The 19,624-nt window shown below is 43.5% G+C and overlaps 3 protein-coding genes across 4 annotated transcripts; 1 reads left to right on the top strand and 2 right to left on the bottom strand.

Moving 5' to 3' along the window:
* Positions 1-2,391: 2,391 nt before the first annotated feature.
* Positions 2,392-8,012, bottom strand: arcn1b (archain 1b). Its single transcript, XM_012820206.3, has 10 exons — positions 7,829-8,012; positions 6,200-6,463; positions 5,920-6,099; positions 5,471-5,667; positions 5,035-5,199; positions 4,586-4,751; positions 4,230-4,377; positions 3,995-4,103; positions 3,677-3,881; positions 2,392-3,543 (listed from the first exon to the last, which is right to left on the bottom strand). The coding sequence occupies exons 1-10, from the start codon at positions 7,829-7,831 to the stop codon at positions 3,454-3,456; spliced, it is 1,527 nt and encodes a 508-aa protein (XP_012675660.2). The 5' UTR covers positions 7,832-8,012; the 3' UTR covers positions 2,392-3,453.
* Positions 8,013-8,520: 508 nt separating this feature from the next.
* On the top strand, positions 8,521-11,986 carry rnf26 (ring finger protein 26). 2 transcript variants are annotated; one of them, XM_031583903.1, is made up of 2 exons: positions 8,521-8,608; positions 9,247-11,986. In XM_031583903.1, exon 2 carries the CDS (start codon positions 9,316-9,318, stop codon positions 10,705-10,707), a length of 1,392 nt encoding a protein of 463 aa, XP_031439763.1. In that variant the 5' UTR covers positions 8,521-8,608; positions 9,247-9,315; the 3' UTR covers positions 10,708-11,986. The 2 variants fall into 2 exon arrangements, with proteins under 2 accessions (XP_031439763.1, XP_031439762.1); XM_031583902.2 differs by having other exon boundaries at positions 8,549-8,754.
* A 3,166-nt stretch (positions 11,987-15,152) lies between these two features.
* c1qtnf5 (C1q and TNF related 5) lies at positions 15,153-18,615 on the bottom strand. The gene is made up of 3 exons (XM_012820208.3): positions 18,417-18,615; positions 16,745-17,007; positions 15,153-16,478 (listed from the first exon to the last, which is right to left on the bottom strand). The coding sequence occupies exons 2-3, from the start codon at positions 16,968-16,970 to the stop codon at positions 15,958-15,960; spliced, it is 747 nt and encodes a 248-aa protein (XP_012675662.1). The 5' UTR covers positions 16,971-17,007; positions 18,417-18,615; the 3' UTR covers positions 15,153-15,957.
* Positions 18,616-19,624: the final 1,009 nt, after the last annotated feature.

The raw sequence follows: 19,624 nt of genomic DNA, 5'->3' as shown, positions 1-19,624 counted from the left end.
TGATTTCACTTTGAACCTTCTGATGCCATGTGGAGCTTTGTTTTTTTTCTGTCTGTATTAGAAAAAATGCTGATTTTTACTTGATGGCAACTATTTCATATATGTTCAAGTAAGTGCTGTCGATCAAAATAATTAACTAATTAATCGCACAATTTGCTGTGATTAACCACTATGAATGACTTTCTTTTCTTCTTAAAACTGAAGCTTTTAATAATGGATATTTAAACATATTGTGTAGTGTACTGGGACTGATGCATGTGTGATTGCCTGTACATCCTTGTTGTGCTTGTCATGTGACATACTCCCAGTGTTCGTAGGGTAGAATGTTTATGTCTGTAAATTTGGTTTTAGTGTTCTAATTTCTTATGTTCATGTCTACATGTATTTTTATTTAGAGATGTGGAGTCAGTGTCATTTGTTAATGCCCTAGTGTGATTTATCGGTGACCACGCTCATGACAGATGAGACTGAAGTCTTCCACAAGGTTGTCATGTCAAGACCACTCCCACTTTAAAGGAGCCTGCCCGCTGTGGTCCTCCCATGTGTTTTAGCGTCTTTTTCCACCCCAAGTCAGTCTGATGTGTCTGAGTATACAGTATATGAGCCAGCTCCAGTTGCCATTCTGTATCAGTGTCTGAATGTTTGTGCTGTGTGTTAATGAAGGCCAAGGAAGCCAGAGATACTGCTGATTGTGAGAGATTGCTACACTGGTGTCAGTCAGTGGGATCCAGAGATGACCACGCTCAAGAAGACAGGGGAATGGCTGGCAGATCTGGAGCTGGGGCCACGACTTAAAAGCATTGTTCCAGCTGGATAGCCTGAGTGTGCCCCTAGCCTAGGAGCAAACCCCAAGAGATACTGATGCAAACAACCATGAACTTACCACGACTTACTGGAGAGGGATCGCTGGAGACTTACTTCCTCCAGGTGCAGCTGGCGGCCAACTTCAACGACTGGTCAGTGGTAGAAACCAGGATCCAGATTGTTAATGGATCTGCCGAAAACAAGCAAGCTGGCCCGCCATTAAAGGAGCCCTCCAGCATCGTTTCAGCTCCCAGGAGGTTTGCTGATGATCCCTGGGATAAGCTGGCCACGTGCGAGAGAGCCTGGGCACTTATGCAGCTGACCTGCTCCTTTATTCTCACCAGGGCTAGCCCACTTCAGTGACGACCACCAAGAGCTTTCACGCTTCAGGCTGTCTGCAGGGGTTTGCAGCCAGAGCAGTTGAGAAAGCATATCCGCGCAAGCACATGATAAGCGGAGTGCATAGTATGTTCTTCAGGGCCAAAACACCATGTGAGACAAGCTGAGCTGAGTGACAGTGAGGAGGAGACAGAGGTGACCCGCCAGGCAGCAGATAAACCTCCACAGCATCCAAAGTGGGGTCCCCCCAGTGAGCAGCGAGCCAGTCAGAGGGGTGCTACCAGTGCGGGGAGGCTGGGCGTGTTGCACGCCATTGCCCAGCACCAGTGCCCCGCAATCCTGCTCCTGTCAAACTGAAGGAGGGCGACACAGTGGGTGGACTATCACCCTCATCCATCGCTTCCTCCCTCATGCCATAATTACACCTGTGACTTACACGGTGGTTGGGCCATTCATGGACTCTCATGTAGACCGCATCCTGGGGGGAGTTACATGGTGAGCCTTGGTCAATACAGGGTGCACCATTTCCCTGGCACCGAGAAGTGACAAAGATTTAACGCATTGCCACAGTGACCAGGGAGAGAGCTTAGATGAGCGGGAAGAAAACCCTACGAGTGCTCATCGCATGTCCAGCGTTCCAACATCCATTCTGGCTGGCTAGCATCCAGAACGAGTGCGTCACTGGACTGGACCTGCTGGCCAAGCGGGGACCCTGGCAGTTCTGGGTGCTCCTTTTTGGGACTCTGCAATGAGCCAACCACATTCATGGACCTGATGGAGAGAGTCCTGGTCGGTGTGCCCCAGAGCCACAGTGTGGCCTCCTCGTGCATACAGCTGACTTCAAGAGCGCCGTGGCAAATCTGAGGTCTTCCACGTCATATGAAAATTCCTGTTGGTGCTAGACCTGCTGTGACACTGTGAACACATAGGCTCACCATCAGCAGCTATAATGCCATTAGGCTGGCCATGAGGAGCTAGGGTTCCTTGCAACATCCCACTGTTTCTTCAGTAAGTACCACCTGCCCCCTTGTGTGAGGAAACTGTTGCTCCCTCCTTGCCATGAATTGTGCATAATGAAATAAAAAACAGGATGCCAAACTACTTTGGTAAAGACTTAAGATGAAAATGTAACTACCTATGTTATGCCAAGTAGTGACAGTTATGCTATATATTTTGAGCAAGACAATGACTTCTGTCAGCTGAGAGTGCCAACAACCAAATCAAAATAAGGTACACTTTCAACAGAAATAATTTAATAACTGCTTTTATTAAAGTTTATATAATATGTATTTGTACAGTGGAATGTAATTTCTCAAACATTTTATATTAAAATTCCATGATTTCAATTTTTTTTTTTGCACCATAGAAATGTACATGTAAAAAAAAAAAAGACACTCTTATAGCAGAAATGTGTTGTTACGGAGTTCACAAACACCTTTAACAAAGACAATTCAAGAGCTACAGGAACTGAAGCATTTTGTTATAAATTACCTAGATGTCACTTTATTGTCATGTTATTTAAAGTAACAATAGTGCTTAATGAGGGATCTGTTGAGCTGTTGAGCTCAACCTGCTCGTCCTTTCTAGGAAGATACCGTACACACACAACAAAAGGAAGTACGTTACTTAAGCCAAAACCACACAAGTGGGGGAACCTGGACATATATTGTCCACCTGAAACAGAACTGCCTTTTAAACTGAGTAAATAGAGTGAGTAAATATGAGAACAGCAAAGCCAACCACTTGACAGTTATAAAATGTCAGCATTAAATAACATAACACATACTGGCAAAAATAAATCTATACTCCTTGTAAAAAAAGTGAAGTTAATAGAGAAATAGTGTGCCCCTTCATGGTAATTTCCCAAAAAATAGGCAGCTGATATGGAGCTGATGTTTCCTGTAATTCTATTTATTTTCCACTTTGGTCTGATATTGATGCACCTGCAATGTCATGACGCAAACAAGAATGGTGCAGTCTTACTGCAACAGGCTCTGGACACCTCACAACAGAAACGATGTGGATGATGAAGAAATATCAAGCCTCTTTGACAGATGTGCCGAGTCTGTCTTTAAGTGCACTGTGGGTGTTGCTCAACCAGTTAGGCTGATTCCTTGGCAATCTGGCGCTGTTCTTCCATATTTGGTTCATTTTAACTTTTAATACTTAAATGTATATTCTCTTCTTCTGATGAAACCGTATATATACACATCAATATCATCACAAAATAAAATTATTTTCTGAAGGGAAAGTCCAATTGATAGGTACTGAACCCACAAAAAGATAGATGAGCTAAGTGTCACTTCTCTGTTACAATATCTCATATTTATCAGTCACAAACGAGGTTTCTGTGGAGAACCGCACTTGGCCATCTCCATTAACAGGGGTAACTTTGACAACCTAAGGGGAGAAGAAAATAAACAGGTTTTAGAACTGTCAAGCAAACCGATGGCTAATGGCTTCAGCTGGAAATCTCCATTATATCAACAGTGTATTGATTATTGGTTGTGTTCACCATGAAATTAAACCATACCTGTATATCGCAGTAGTTGTTTGTAGAGACAAAAGACACACTGATTGGGAAAAAGTCACTGGCTTGGCCAGCTATGCTGAACTCCATGCTTCCAGTCCTGTTATCGGCGTCAATGACTGGGAGAGACCACTCCAGAATGTTCCGTCTGCTGTCATGGCGATACTCGCCTTCCACATCTCCAATCACAGGGGCTCCCACACCCGACCTAAACCAATGAAAACTCATCAAGATATGGACACTGAACAAGTACTGGAAACACATGTTTAATGGTACTGTGAGTAAAGTTAGCACTATTTGCATAAAAGCCAGTAGACTTACGGCAGGGGAATTGCAATGACAACATCCTTGAGTTCAAGGCCCTTCTGCTGCAGCTCATACTCAATGTTGACATCACACCCACTGGAGCTCTCTGACGGCCAGCAGTTTACTACAAAACAGAACATTATGAACATTACTACATTATGATGAGATGATCAACACATGTAGTAAGTAAGTAACAGAAAGCCGTAAACAACAGCAAAAAAAACAGGAGTGGAAAGTCTATCACACATACTCGTTAGAGGGATGAAGGACTCATCTGTGGTCTGCAACCTCCACTTCAGAACCCCTATGTCATTGTTTAGAGGGAAAGACTTCTCTGCATTCTTCAGTCCAATCAGAGACTCAGATGAGAAGAGCTTCTTGTCTACATTGGGATGAGTCTGACACAGAGAGGTGGGAGGCTCAACATCAGAACCAGCAAGAGAAAAAAAGCTGCTCATACGGTTTTACTGATTGTAGGATAATCTAACATATCAAGCAAGTACACCTGGCATTCGCATGGATTTCTTAGCAATTGGATCATGATCAGACAGCAGTGTCCAAAACTATAATTTCTGGAACCTCTGCTTGATACGGTAATCTTCGTACCTGTAGCTGAGCTCCTTTTTTATCATTATTGGCGACGTGCAGCTGAATGCGGCTGCTCTTCTCATCGCTAATTTGGAGTGTGATCATGCCGAGGATCTCCATGCTCTGCAAACCTCCATCGCGGCCACAGGCCAGGGACACCTTCTCTTCAACCCTCAAATGAACACTGCAGAGGAAGGGAAAACTTGAACAGGCGGGTTCTTTGGTGTGTCAAGCAGTGATCCAGAAAAACATATTTACTAACTTGAAGTGTAAGTACTAACTTAAATGGACATGGTTTTTTTGTATAGATATTTACTTGACATATAATCAGTCACCCAATACACATCTAATTTTCGATAATGCAATTTTTCCACACCAGACTTTCTGATATATGTGGGATACTTAACAACGTGTACATTTTGTCCCTGAAAAAAGGATCCGGTGATATGACGAAGTATCTGTGGTACCTCTCTGTGTTGACAGGTGGCGGTAAGGCTTTGCTGGCATCTGATTGCTTCTTTCCTGTAACAGGCATGATGATGTTCTCCCCTTCAGACTTCAGTTTATCGACAAAGTCATCCACCTCCTTCCCTCTGGAGCCCAGCTTCAGAGCCTTGTTTGGACCACTCGGTCTGTAGAGAGACATGACAGGATCCACCTGATTTCAGTACAAAACCACTACGTTCTTCCTTACCGTTCCTCTTACCTTTTTACTGTTGCATAAAGTCACTGAACACATCATACACCCCACCAACTAAGTTCATGTTCGTAAGCAACTTTATAGGTTCCGTCAAAAAAAAAAATAGACCTGTCCATGTCAAAGAACTTTAAGCCATAACTATAATAAGAATAATTTAAAAAAACGTCATAGACAAATAAAACAAAGAGCAGATTTTGTAATACCTGATGGGAGCAGGGGCCACTTTGGGCCTCTCTGGTTCAAACGTGTCTTTGATGACAGCAGCTGAGCGGGCGGTGCTGGCCCCACCGAAGCCTCCGTAAGATGGGGCTTTTATCCCACTGCGTTCGGCGTCCCTCCGCGCCTGCTGCAGCTCCTTCGCCTTCCTCTTCATCTCTGCCTTGGCCTCCCTCTCCTGGGTCTGTTCACACAACAGAAGGGAATTAAGCCACTGTAGGTAGCAACAGGTTAGAAACAGGTGTTCTAAAAAGATCAGTTGTAGGGCAAAAAAATAAAACAAACATTTTGTACCAGCCACTTAGTTGAACTGAGATCTGTACGAACTTGAATGCATATACTAAAACAAGGACAAAGAACAACTCCAAAAACATTGCCTTTTGTAGTCTTCAGGGTCAAAGGTCACCACTCAAGTTTCACACATCACAAAGCTCACCTCTCTGACAGCACGGAAGACCCTTTCCTCATGGGAGTCCATCTCTGTGAACATGCGGATCTGGGTAAGGTTGACACTTTCTCTGTATCCAAGGGCCACAATCTCATCAAAGGCGAATAAGAGATCAAAGCAGTGGTCAGAGATCTCCCCCTCGTCCAGTGTGCGGCAGTACTCAGGGATCTGACAGGACATTTAACAGTGAAATGTCACATACTCACAGTGCACAGACACTCACCTAATGAACTGACATGTCCAAATGACCACACACACAATCACATACCACACGCGAAAAGAGCCGCAAGGTCTCCAAGTCCTCTAAGATGTTGCTGTTCTTGGTGGTGAGGAGGACCATGTACAGCTTCTCCAGGGGCTGGTAGACGTAACGCACGCTGTCCGTCTCCACAAACGTGTGCTGCTTGCCCATGTTCATCAGCTTTGGGAAGGCCGCAAGGAGGCACTCGATACGCGTCCTTGTCATTTCCACAAATTGCCGGGACAAAATGGGCTTTCCTGCCTTGGTACACACTGCAGCCGCTAGAAGTACCTGAAGGCGAGAGGGGAAGATTCTGTCTGAACGAACATGACTACAATGCTGGCCTACCAGGAAAACAAAAGAGTACAGCACTGAACGGCTGGACAGAGGTCCAGTTACTTCATTCAAATTGTTTCTAAGGAAGTATGCTTCGAATGGGGGGGGGATCATGGTTTCTCAGCTCAGTGATTCAAAAATTCTGAATTTAAATCAGGGATCACCATAGGTCCCCCAATACTACCAATCCAGTAGTATCATTATTGAAGATTGTGTTATTTTGAGTATGAATAAGGATTGTACTGTGTGTATCTTTACATACGGCTCTTTTCATTGCACTTGAAGAAAGCCTTCACCAGAGGACTTCAAAAACGGATTGCATTAGTATGCTTGAAGCAGCACATTAAACTGACTATTAATAAATTAATAATGTATCAATACATGACATTTGATAGAGGACTTGGCAAAGTACGAAACAGTAAACGGATTGCTTTTCCAGGTATGATATCAACGATGGCATTGGCAATCAGCATAGGCCTATCTGGATAACAGCAACAGCTAATAAGTAACTGGTTGTAAAGATTCATCAAACCCTATTCGTGGATTTCAATTTGGGACAACTATTGGTTGGGTAACGTTAGATGGCTATCGTGCATAAGATAAGTCTTTATAGGCCTCACTATGTCTGTCTAAAGTTATTTTTACTAAGTGATCTTACAGCACCAATAACGATTGTACTACAACTGATGCTAACCTCAAATCGCTGACGTTAATCGATAATATCACCACACTCAAGACAAATAAATTGTAAGATATTATCTAGCTACTAGCTAGCTAGACTGAAACTTTGGACAACGCCAGGTCTACCAAGTATGCTAACCGTACCTTTGATTCGAGACGCTGTTGGCGAGACAGCTAACGTTAACTTTAGCTTATTCTACTTCAACCTAACTGAGAGGTAACAAAGATTATACATGTAACTAATATTGCGCCAGTTCCCAATGGGTACATAGACCACTATAAGTACACACAAACAAATCCCGATTTGCACATTCAATTTAACAGGTCAAAGAACAACTCCCTTCAAACAGTTATCTGAATGGAATGACAGCAGCTATCGTTAGCTATCTTAACTGTTAAGAGCTGGGATACCGAGATTACCAACAAACACAGTTTTCAAAAATAGATAGCGATATAGCTTGGTGGTCAGTGATAATGAACTATTTCGCAGTTCAAAACCCAGTACGTCAATTATTGCAAGCTATCCGACTCGCTCTCAAAGCTATCATCTCAGAAGAAGCTCAATAGTAAAACAAGCTAAGTTCACGTTACTTTAAAGCTACAACAGCTAGCTCGATGCATTAACATGTTATCACTTACCATTTTGGGTTTCCTGTGATATAATCTGGTAGAATCCCTTAACGTGACAGTCGTATTTCTTCCAAGTTTGTCAAAAATGTAATTAAGATAATATCACTCTTGATTAGCTCATCTGTCAAAGCTAGCTAGAATTGAGATAACTTAACAATATGGCAGAAGGACGTAGCCACGTCTCCAGTGGTGACGAATGGATATTGGCTAGTTGTCTGAGTCAGAGCTAGCGACAGCGATACTACACTTTCTCTGACCCATCACTCGCAGTCAACACTTCCACTAGGTGTGCCTAATGTCTCTGAAACATTTATTAACTGAAATTTTCAATTAATAAATATTTGAGACATCGGCCAACTGTTATCAAACTGCATGGCCAATACTTTTGCACATTGGTTAAGAAAGAGGATTTTGTACTGGGTTCGATCCACAATCCACGTGTGCTAAATACTTAACTTTTACCTTTAATCAATGTATGCGTAACAGTAGCTAGACATACAAGGAAACATCGGCCCAGACCAATCTTATCCCGTACCAATAGTGTACTAGTTTAGGTTCTGTAGTTCTAGTCGTTGCGTTTGTACTCTGAAAGTGGCATGATGATACGAGTCAACTCGACTTTTGCAGCAGGTCCGCAGGCAGGCACCCTCTCGATAAAGTAGTAATGTGTCTTCCAGTCCAGGTGGAGGCTGCACTGTACTGACGCAAGTTGGTTACGTTGTGTCAGCCAACAGTGAAGAAGAATAATGTGACCAAAATCGAGCAATAACCATAAACAACACAGCGATGGCAAGTATAGAGCTCGTCTGTCGTGTCATATTGTAATTCGTTCACGTCGAGAATGAGTCAGAAATCACTTAAAATAATGACTTTGTACCAGACAGAAACATAACCGATACTGAGCAGGAATGTGGATTATATTGTTTGCTAGATTGGTAAGCAAGCTAGCTAGCTAGCTAGCGAGCTAACTTTTTTGAACACAAACATCCGCCCTACAGACTGGGCTATTGCTAATATGTCACTATTTCTATCGATCAGTTCTGCATTTATCACTGTGCTCTGAAATATCATCATTGAAATTGCTAACGTTACCACTTTTGATGCAAGTCAAAGTTGACTTAACGTTAAAGAGGTACTGCACACCCAAGCAAAATGTGTTTTTCAGATGTGAACTAAATTATATGACTGTACTGTACCAATCTTTAGCTTCTTTTCAAAATTATGCTGCGGGTGGAGTATCAGAGCTGAAGGTGAAGTTACACTTTAATAATATCGTTGCACCTTTGTGGACTTTTGGACGCAGCCTGCTAGCTAGAGAGTCCCAGCGACCTCGCCTCCGTAGCTTTTACACGGTAGTGTGGCTTAAAACGTTGCATGCTACAATATGTGATAATAACTTAGAATTGTAACTTGATTCTCTCTTTCAGGTCAATGGTCTTAAACGCTTCCTGTCTCCAGTCCCATGGGTGTCTGAATTCAGCTGACCATTCAAGTGGATGTTCCTTGTGGATGTTCCTTGTGGGTGTGATAATACAGGCATGGGCCTCGTTAACCTAGTATTTTGTACCATTGGAAAATGTTTCGACGTAGCTTGTTTCCTGCTGGATTTGAATTTTTTCATCGTTCATTCCCTGATCCGGCTGTTGGTGGCATCGGTTTCCTTCTTTCATCACCTACCCATGCTACTCACAAACTCTGTGATGGAGTGCTGGAATCTCACCCTAGTCTGCTTGTTTACCATGTCGGAAGGGGTGTCAGTATTGACTCACAATGTGGCTGGGGGTGGACAGCAGCTCATAGGAGGTGTGGTGGAAAGCTGTAAGATGGTGGGCTACCTTGCCTCCCATGTACTGCTTCGAACCAGGGATTTTTTACACCGTGGGCTGCTTTCTGGACACAGTGTACTAAAAAATGTATGGGAGGGCTGTGGGATTGCCCTCAGCCTAGTGCTCTATTTGGCCAACACTATTGTAAACTTGCTCCTCATTGGCACGCAGAATCTTTACACTGTGCTTGTCAACCTTTGGGAGACAGCTCTCTGTCCCTTACAAAACATCTTGGAACTGACCTTGGCAGTGTTTAGTTTCCTCTACAGCAGTCTGGTTGGAGCCTCTCTCTTCCTGTGGACACCATGTCTGTCGGCTGTGGAGTTTCTGGCTTCTCTCTGCCACATCTTCGTCAGCATTTTCTTGTTGAATTTCTACGGTCTGTTGTTCACGGTGGCCGTTGTAGCCAGCGCTACGATCTACATGAACCCCGGGCTGTCCAGAAGGCAAGCTAACCGCCTCGCCCACTACATGAACACGGTTCCCTCTCTTCGTCATCTTCAGGGGGTTCTCCGTCGCTGGTATGTGCTGGAGAGGAATCTGCGGCAGAGGTTGGTGTGGGGGGGCAGCCGCATCCGTTTTGGCACACCGGCAGTGCGGACTGACGGGGATGGCGACGCAGGGCAGCCAGAGATAATATTGGAGCAGCGAGCGCCTGGTGGAAACACCGCAGATGGTGACATACTGCCAGCGCAAGACCTCGCACACCAGCCTCAAGCCCCGCCGCCGCCGCCACAGCCAGCTGCTCATTCCTCAGAGCGCCTCCTGCCGAGCTCCAGCACGTGCAGGCCGCTGCAGACGGCGGCCACGAAGGAGGGCGGCAGCAGCAAGCCGCCGAGTCCTCCGCTCGACTCCAGCCTCCTCACCCTGCTGCAGGAGCAGGAGGAGCGGAAAAAGTGTGTCATCTGCCAGGACAGCTTCAAGACAGTCGTGCTCCTCCCCTGCCGCCACCTCTGCCTGTGCCGCAACTGCACGGACATTCTGCAAAGCCAGCCTGTGTACCAGCGCAACTGCCCGCTCTGCAGACACATGATCTTCCAGACAATGGACGTGTATCTCTGATGGACCAATGGTTTCATCAGCTTTGCTTTGTGTTCAGTAACGCCAAACAAGATATCGTTGTTGAGAGTTTTCTAGGGTGTCAAGTAGGAATCTCAGGCTAACAGCTGATAGTGCAGGGTTTGGTGAAGAGGGATTTCACACTGTGGATTGTTTGCACACCGTTCTTGGCCTCTCTGCACTGTCACTATGAGTACTCTCTTATCTGAAACCAAACTGCAAACAAACAAGAAAAAAACATATGGCTCAACATTCAATATCTGAATCTAGCCTACATATTTTGTACCCATTATAATACTTCCAATAGTTTTATAATCCACCATGCTGTTTTTTTTTGTTTAAACATTCTGATTTTCATGTCACATGAACGGGTTGACAGAATTTTGAGAAGGATTCCGTATACTTCTGATAACTGTGCTGTTTCTTAATTTTCACACACTAGGTAACACAACTATTGTGTAGATTGATGCAACACTTTTCCATGTATTTACCTTTATAATGCTGAACAGTATTCTTACATTCTTTAAACAAAAAGAATATGAAAAGGGTTGTTGATATGAATATGAATATGAGAGTGGACCTGTTTAACCGTTTTAATTTGCCTTAAGATGTGACAAGTAGACAAAGAGACATGCTATCATGTAGCCTATGGCCTAGCAGTAGTCTTCTGTAGTTCTTTTAACTACTAATGTAAATTCCAGAAATTTGAAGTTCGTGGTTTGCCTACTCAGCAACAACACTGGTCTTATTTTAAATGATCGTGGGCAGCCTCAGTTTACATTCCGTTGCAAGAGACAAAATGAAGCAAACACGTTTTTTCATTGTTTGCCTGTCTTGTATACCTGAGAGAATTTTTTGACATTTTGAGGTGATCAAAAAATGTAAGCTGTGAGAAATCCATGCTTCTAACACTTGTGTAACCACTCTCTAGTGCTCAATAACATAATCCTGAATCTTCTTGAGGTAGGGCTTAATTGTCAAAAAGAATTGCTAATTTCTTGCACAGTGCCTTGACATGGTCAGACATATGAGAGGGATCTGTATTTTAAGTTATTCATAATCTTGTATCTATCTGGTGGTGATCAGAAGGATGGATTCATAAAAATAAAATAAAAAAAAGATCAGAGGTGTATTTTCATAAGTTTGTTTTTCATGTTTGACTGTTGTCAGGGGTGTTGGATACAGCTATGATCCATTGATGTATTTTTTTTGTATTAATAAGGTATGTGGATGATGAGAATGTATGTGATGTTAAGACACTCAATAAAACATGTCAATCATAGATTCATGCCCATTTCTACCCCTTTCTGTGCTGCCTCCACAAGGCATTAGAAAACCCAGTTAATCCTTGTTACCATACACATTTAAACCCAATTCACCAATGGCTGTCTGTAGGGGTGCATTGTAATACATGTCTAACCCCTCGAGAGAGGCACTTATGCATACTATAGCCAGACATAGCTAATACACATATTACAAAAGGACAACGCAGGAGACGTGTAAAGTATTTTCATAGATGGCTATCTATATACAGTAGTTTGATTATTTAACTTCTATTTGTATAATTGTATTATCGAATAAATATTGCATAGTAAGGAATCAGTTGAGCAGCAAAGAGATTGGCTAACGCTTAGAGTTCCAAAGATTATCTGCAGATAAAATGCATAGACGTGTCTTAATATTGTATGATGCGTCATCATTTTACAGGAAAAGTTTGAATACTTGCTGTATGTGACAGCAGAATACTGTTGTTTGACAAGGCAAACAGAATTACTTTTGCAGTCATTGCTACATTATAAGTGCCCCTTTTAACGTTGTTTTTTTATTTAACATTTTTCTATGTGGATTGAGGAAGGAAACTTCACTGAAAGGCTTAAGGATCCACAAGGGAAGGAAAAAAGGCCTGGCTGAAAGAATACAGGGGCCCTGCATTGAGCACTACTTGTTAAGAAGTACCTCAGGTCAGTTGGTTGAAGTCCAGCGGTGGGTTGAGCACCAAAGACCACAGGATATCAGTTCCCCTGCTGCAGCTGGAGGAGGACCTGGCACACTTGCACAGAATGGTGGACATCATGCAAGCTGATGAAGAACGGGCAAATCAAGCAGACTAGGAAGGAAACATGCAGTGGACCGAAACCAAAAGGTCAGATGGTCAGGGGCTTCTGAAGTCAAGGAATTGAGTTGCATCAATGATGAATTTAAAGGAATTTCGGAAGGATCGAAGGGTACAGGGGAGAGAAAATTGAATCACACGGGTGAGGTCATCTATAATAATGGCATGGAAAGTTATGGAGTTTGTCAGACAGCTAGGAAGAAAAAGCAAGGTCAAGCCAAGTGAAGACGTCTGAAATAGAAATAGGTTGATACAGAAAGGCTGACTTGAGACAGCTGAGGAAGCAATGGAAACAAGCAGATGGTGAACAGAGAAGGTATTAGTGTATGGCAGGCAGAGGTAAAGAGTAGACTGGCTACACTAAGGAGGGCAGAGTGCCTCTGATGAAGCAAGAATAAAGAAAAAGCTAGGACTGCATTCTGCAAGGGTCCATTTTGTGAAGTCTTTATTCACTCAAGAGAAAACGGGATGTTTGAGATTTGGAAACAAAAGGACCTGGAGGAGTATCTTCACCAGTTACATTCTGACAACCAGAGGCATGTGGAATTCATGTTACCAGCAGATATTCCTCCTCCTATTCCCCCAGTTGGAGAGGTTCACCAATGGACAGTGGCCTGCCCAGGTGGAAAGAGGAGCAAGAGGTTGTGCGTTATGCAAGGGCTGAATCAGCTCCTGGTGGACCTAGTGGGATACTTTATCTGGTCTATAAAGGAGTGCCTGATATTTTGCATTATCAGTAGAAACTTATGGTGATTGTATGGAGAAAAGGAACAATTACACGGATGTGGCGTTGGGCAGGTGGTATTTTCATTCTGAAGGAGCATTCCATGACCACAGGCCAGTTTTGACCTATCAGTCTTCTTTAGTGTGGTAGCAAGGAGATTGGTCTCATATGTGAAGACAAATAGCTTGATAGATATTTCTGTGCAAAAAGCAGGAATCCTAGGATTTCCTAGATGTTTGGAACATAGCAGCAATTTTTTAGTACTAAATCGGGCAACAAGGACAGCAGGCAGAGACGTCCATGTGGTATCTTTGGACCTCGCTAATGCCTTTGGATCGGTGCCATACAGTCTGTTGTGGAAGGCGTTCAGTTAAGTCCCTGAGAAGATTTCAGCATTAGCCAAAGCATATTTTGAGGATATTCAGTTGTGCTTCAACACAAGTAATTACACCACATCCTGGCAGCATTTGGAGATTGGTATCATGGCTGGATGCTTAATTTCACAGTTGGCTTTCACCATGGCAATGGAGGTACTTATAAGGGCATTTAAATGGGTTGTTGGTGGTGAGAGGCTGCAGGACGGCACCCGGTTACCTCCCATCCAAGCTTATATGGATGGCATGATGATGCTTACCACAACTGCTCCATGTGCCTGTTGGCTGTTAGGCAAGTTAAATGACAATCTGAAATGGGCAAGGATGGAAGTGAAACCTAGCAAATGTAGAGGTGTATCTATCAGTAAGGGAAAACTGGTGGAAGAGAGTTTTTATTTTGATGGTGAGGTGATTCCTTCTATTGTAAAGAAACCAGTGAAGAGTTTAGGCAGGTGTTACCACTCCACATTGAGTGACTGCCTTTAGCATGGAAATGCTTTGAGATCCCAAATCCAAAACTTTGCCCCAGTGTGATTGTGCCAAAAACAGCAAGGGGAGGGGGGTCCTATGTTCAGAAGTTTTTTTCTCATAAAGTATTTGATATATCAAGCTGAAGTTTTGCAAGTATTAGTTTGGAAGGTAACACTTGATGTGGTAAAATGTTTAAGAAAATCAGAGATGGTCAGGCAGAAGGCATATGTTGATATGTATATATTACATATATTTATATATATTCTTTTTGGATGTATTATCTTTTCACATCTTGAGGTGTATCTGTTGTTGTCCATGGTATTGACATGTGCTCTAGCCCGTCATGAGTATGGAGGGGGATGGATATGGGACACCCGCCACCGCTGTTGAGCTTTCTGGAGATGTTGTGGGCCTATTTCAATGAATCACTGACAAAGCAAGATGCCCACTTGGCAATCCCAGTGAAATGCTCACAAAGGCATCTCTGTTGTTGTTTTGTTAAGTATCAGTATTGTAGTTGTAATGGTACTTAGGCTTGGTCGTTTGATATGAGTACTTGCATGTGACAGTGAGAGGTTTGTCCGCTGTGGGTCCCCAACCAATAGTACGAGGAATTAAACATCTTTTCCTGTGTATAACTAAAACAATAACAATATCACAACAACAGATAAAATAGTTGGTACAGCAAAGTCCAAAAGGTAATATTTTTTCATGTTAAAACTAGCATTTCTGGAATCTTTCCTTATCAGAGCAAAAGATCCTTTAATTAAAATATCATGAGTTTATTAAAGGCAATGATGTGATTAATACTAATGGCGACAGTTAATGAAATAACAGTAAAATAGCACTGATAACAGTAGGATTGTAAATCGCCTGGAGATATTTGAAGTGAATGGAAGAATGAATGCAGGCAATAGTCTGGCAGTACAAGACAATTGTTCAGTTTGCATGAGAAGTTTCTTTCGAAATACATTTGCTACTCTGTGCCTTTGCCAAGTATTTTAAATAACTGGCATTGTTAAAGTTTCATAGCTGACAATTATGTCCACCCTTGAATGCATTATTGGATTGATTTAAAAAATGCAACCAAACAGAGCTATATTTCAGTGTCTCTTCTAACATAATAACTGCAGAGTGGGGTTGAACAGGGCCATCTTCAGTCTGCTAATCTAACTGACCACCAGTGATCCTCTCAACATGTCTTTCTGCATTAACATAACAGGAAGTGTATGAATACAATTGTTCAAACATGGTACTGGCCCAGCACGGAACTGTATGATTTGGCCTTGATGTAAACAGAGTGTTGTACAGTAGAAAGACGATTAGACAATCAAAGAATTTCATGGATTATACTTAAAGAGCTGTTGAGTGTTGAATTCACTCAAGTGTTATCTCAAGATAATGAATATTCTGACCTATATGTACTTTCCTTTCTGCTGTCTCACCATTTGTGCCTTTCAAGTTCTGGGATGTTTAATTACTCTTCATACCAAGCAGTCAAACAAAGTCATCACCAGTGCTGCAGTATATAACACAAATGGACACAAAATGCTTAATGCTTACTAAAGATGCTATGCAAACACAGCAGAGTTTTTCCAGTCTGAGTACACTAGGAATCCTGTGAAGGTGCTATCTGTTTTGGGACTGGAGTAGAAGCCATTGTATTCTCCCAGGGCCATTTGGACCCAGACTTTATCGCCAGGAATCAGATGCGCCAGCGTTCCCCCAGACAGCGATGCCGGCTTTGACCAGTTCCCAAAGAACTGGAAGTAGGAGGCCAGCGTGAAGCCGTTCTTCATCAGGTCGAACTGCAGGCTTGCGCGGTAGACGGTGGCGTGGACAGTGAAGTAGTACGCTCCCGGCACCCTGCAGGTAAACACGCCGGTCTCTGCGTTGTAGTCTCCCTGCTCATTCAGGATGATCCGGTCGAATCGTATCGCTTCACCTCCAGCGACGGGTATTGCCTTGGCGTCCGACATCTTGGCACTGAAGGCGGACTTGGGTGCCACAGCGCACTCTCCGTCCACTCCCTTCTCCCCTTTTGGCCCCGGGTCCCCATGGTCACCAGTGAGCCCCCTGGTACCAGACTGGCCTGTAGGACAAAAGCGCCAGTACAGTCTCAAATGGGAAGGTTTGAGAGTCACATACATTACTCACAGATATACAAGTTGACACACCTGCAGTAGTTATGGGTAAACCTGTGAACCTCCCATTACAGTGTTATTTATACTTCACAACTGTGTCAGACAGTGTCCCCTCTTGTACGCATAGGGCCTTGCTAAAATGACTTTACCATCTGTCTCGTGCTTGGATGCTACAGTATGTTTATGTGTTGCCAATGTAGCAAAATCACTTTACCTGGTTCTCCCCTGTCCCCTTTGTCCCCTGGCTCCCCAGGTTGTGCGTCACGCCCATCTCTGCCATCCCTCCCTGGCACCCCAGGGGTGCCATGCATCCCAGGGGATCCTGGGATACCTGGACTACCAGAACACAGACTGGGGATCTTATTGTCATCAAGCTCGTAGGAAACACTTGCCAGCAGCATGACAAGCAGACAAAGTGACCATTTCTTGGAGGGTGACATCACTTCAGAGCTGCAGTCGTTTCCTACACTGTAGACTCTGCAGGGAGGGGGAGAGAAGACATGAGGGGTGAGGATAGAAAAACATGAGTCATATGCAGCTGTTTTTTTAAGGAACCCGGCGAGTTCAATGTTCATGAGAGCTTGGGTTGAACCAAAACAGACTTCAGTCAGTCTGTGAGTTAATTCCCGTGCAAAGCAGTGGTATGCAGTCAGCTGATGATGGGGAAAGCACTCAGGATGTTACATAAGCTCATATCTATCTTATTAGTAAGACCAAACCACAAGGGATTTCAACAGCCAATAACAACTAACAATATAAAATGTGAGAGAGCAGCGACAGCGTTCCTACTCTTTGCATGATCTTTCCCCCTTGATTAATTTTGCAGAAGGAGATTATTAACTCTGCCACACACTCAGTGGACTGGAAGAGGCATTTGAAGAGGAAAAAAGTCCTGGACCTTACACATGTGAAAGTAAACACATCTGTCCTGAATGATTTTTAGATGGATAGAGTGCACACACCTTCTGCCTGAGGCATGCATTTCTCCAAGTTTATGTCTCCTGGAAAAACCAGCTTTCCCTCTAAGATACATTTACTTTGAACAACAGCTGTTACATCCCCAAAAGCTCTTCTGATTTTACCAAAACAAGTCAGTTTAGTCCATTTAGCTGACCTGAGACTAAAATGTGTCTCACTGTTTACTGAAATAGCTTTAACATGATGCTGTCACCTGGCCCAAAAGCACTAAAAAAACATCTCTACATGAAACGTCTGACTTGGGAATTAAAGGAACCGGCTACCCTGGGGAATGTGTGCGGCACGCAGACTAAATACCACTCCAGCACCGGGCCATCTGTCTCCTGCAGATCTGCAGCCAGTAATGCGTCGGCAGTCACTACTAACTACACTTCTGTCCTCACTCACATGGAATAGTATTACCTCTCTGACTATCTTCACCTTTGCCACTGGTAGGATACAAAATCTTTGATGAAGATAGATTATCCGTTTCCTTTACTGTAAAGGGTTACAAAGGATGTATAACAAGGTTAAGACAAATTAAGAATTAAACACTGCCTGTGAAGAAGTCACGCTAAGGCATAATTGTGCTTTTTTTGTGCTCTTTTGGTCCAAAGTCTAGTCATAATGTTAGCATGCTACATTAGTCAACAACCACTGTATGCAGTATGCAGCTCTTCTCTTTGTTCCCATTTGCTTAGTTCAACTAACCACTACTGGTATTTTGCTATTGCTGATACGAGTCATGAACTCCCAAAGTCAGACATCACAAGATCTGTGCGATGCTGCCAGTGCAGCAAACATCATCTATTGTAAAACTAGACATAGACTGCATGTGGTTTTTAAATCCCATGGTATCAATTCACTGTCATTGAGCTCAAGGCAATTGTGAGAAGTTAAGTTTAGAAAAGCTTAAATGTAAAACCTACCAGTGCCAGTTCAGAGTTTCACTGGAGCGACAGCTCAAGTCCGTCCTGGGCAGAAAATAAGTGTAAACTTCACTTTTCTCACTTGTTCGGGGAGTCTGGGGGAAAGTGAAACTCCCCGTCTTGGAAGGAAATGGCAATGGAAGCCAATTAGGGAGAAAGAGTAGGAGGGAGGAAAGGAGGGGGTCAGTGATGGTGAGCGGAGGGAGGGAGGGGGAAACAACAGAGATGGAGGAGCAGGAATATTTGATGCTCATCCAAAGACTACAAAAGGTGAAAGACTCGTCCGGGAAGAAATAAGAAACGATGCTGGTGGACAGGGAACAAATGCCAAGGCTGCAGGACTACAAATATGTAGAAGGGAGTGGTGGAGCTCGAGGAGCAAACAGCTGCTGAGGAGAAGTGGAAGCTCCTGACAGGGAGTTCATTCAGTTAGGGAGAGGAGACGAGAACTGTGGTCAGAGCCTGTCCCAGCTTCATACAAGATCAAGGCGCCGCTCTGTGCAGCCTTAGACTCGGCTTCAAAGCCAACTGATACAAACCATATGAGTACAATAAACACTGTCTTTTGGACAGACAAGTAAGCCTTTTTTCCCCCCCTTCTCGTGTGGGAAAGAAAAGGCCTGTCATCAATATAGCTGCCTATTTGGCTGTTAGTTTAAATAATGCCACTGAACTACAATCAGCACTTCAATTTGTATGCAGTACCACATCTTGCTCCATTTACTTTTATAGCTCTAGATGTCCTTAGGCCTTAAAGTAGTTGTACTGCTTACTATTGACAGCTGGATTTTCAAACAACAAATGTCCAATTGTAATTCATCAAATGTGAACTAATCTAGATTTTTAACAATTACAAACACCGGTCTTTTACAGAGAACTGTACATCGGTTATTTGCATGAAATACTTTCAGTTTTAAGTTTTAGCCATTCAGAAGACTTAGGTGTTGCTCTCTCTGCTTTAGTTTAAAGAGTGCCATTTGTCTGGTGGGGGGTCCATAACCCCCCTATAACCACCCCCATCTCCACCTCTCATTACCGGGTTTCCACGCAGCCCATTAGCACACCACCAAAGGTGGGCTAGAGGCCTCCTGCTGGCTTGGAAACCCTTGAGGGTTGCTGCAAAACGTGGGCACATCCCTGAAAAATAATTAGCACGTTGAATCCTGTTCACTGTAATTTTAGGTAATCTGGCCTCTTGTGCTGGCAAC

The sequence above is a fragment of the Clupea harengus genome, chromosome 17 (assembly GCF_900700415.2).
Source record: "Clupea harengus chromosome 17, Ch_v2.0.2, whole genome shotgun sequence".
Classification (NCBI taxonomy): Eukaryota; Metazoa; Chordata; class Actinopteri; order Clupeiformes; family Clupeidae; genus Clupea; species Clupea harengus.
Note: the sequence above shows the minus strand (reverse complement) of the source record. Positions and strands in the feature narration are given on the sequence as shown.

Excerpts from the sequence above, each read along its gene's own strand:
- arcn1b (XM_012820206.3), bottom strand. Across the intron at positions 5,668-5,919 it reads TCTTCCGTGCTGTCAGAGAG|ACCCAGGAGAGGGAGGCCAA; the intron begins GTGAGCTTTGTG and ends TTGTGTGAACAG. Across the intron at positions 4,104-4,229 it reads GTCCTTCATCCCTCTAACGA|TAAACTGCTGGCCGTCAGAG; the intron begins GTATGTGTGATA and ends TCTGTTTTGTAG.
- c1qtnf5 (XM_012820208.3), bottom strand. The coding sequence starts at position 16,970 with ATGTCACCCTCCAAGAAATGGTCACTTTGTCTGCTTGTCATGCTGCTG. Across the intron at positions 16,479-16,744 it reads AGGGGACAGGGGAGAACCAG|GCCAGTCTGGTACCAGGGGG; the intron begins GTAAAGTGATTT and ends TTTGTCCTACAG.
- rnf26 (XM_031583903.1), top strand. The coding sequence starts at position 9,316 with ATGTTCCTTGTGGATGTTCCTTGTGGGTGTGATAATACAGGCATGGGC.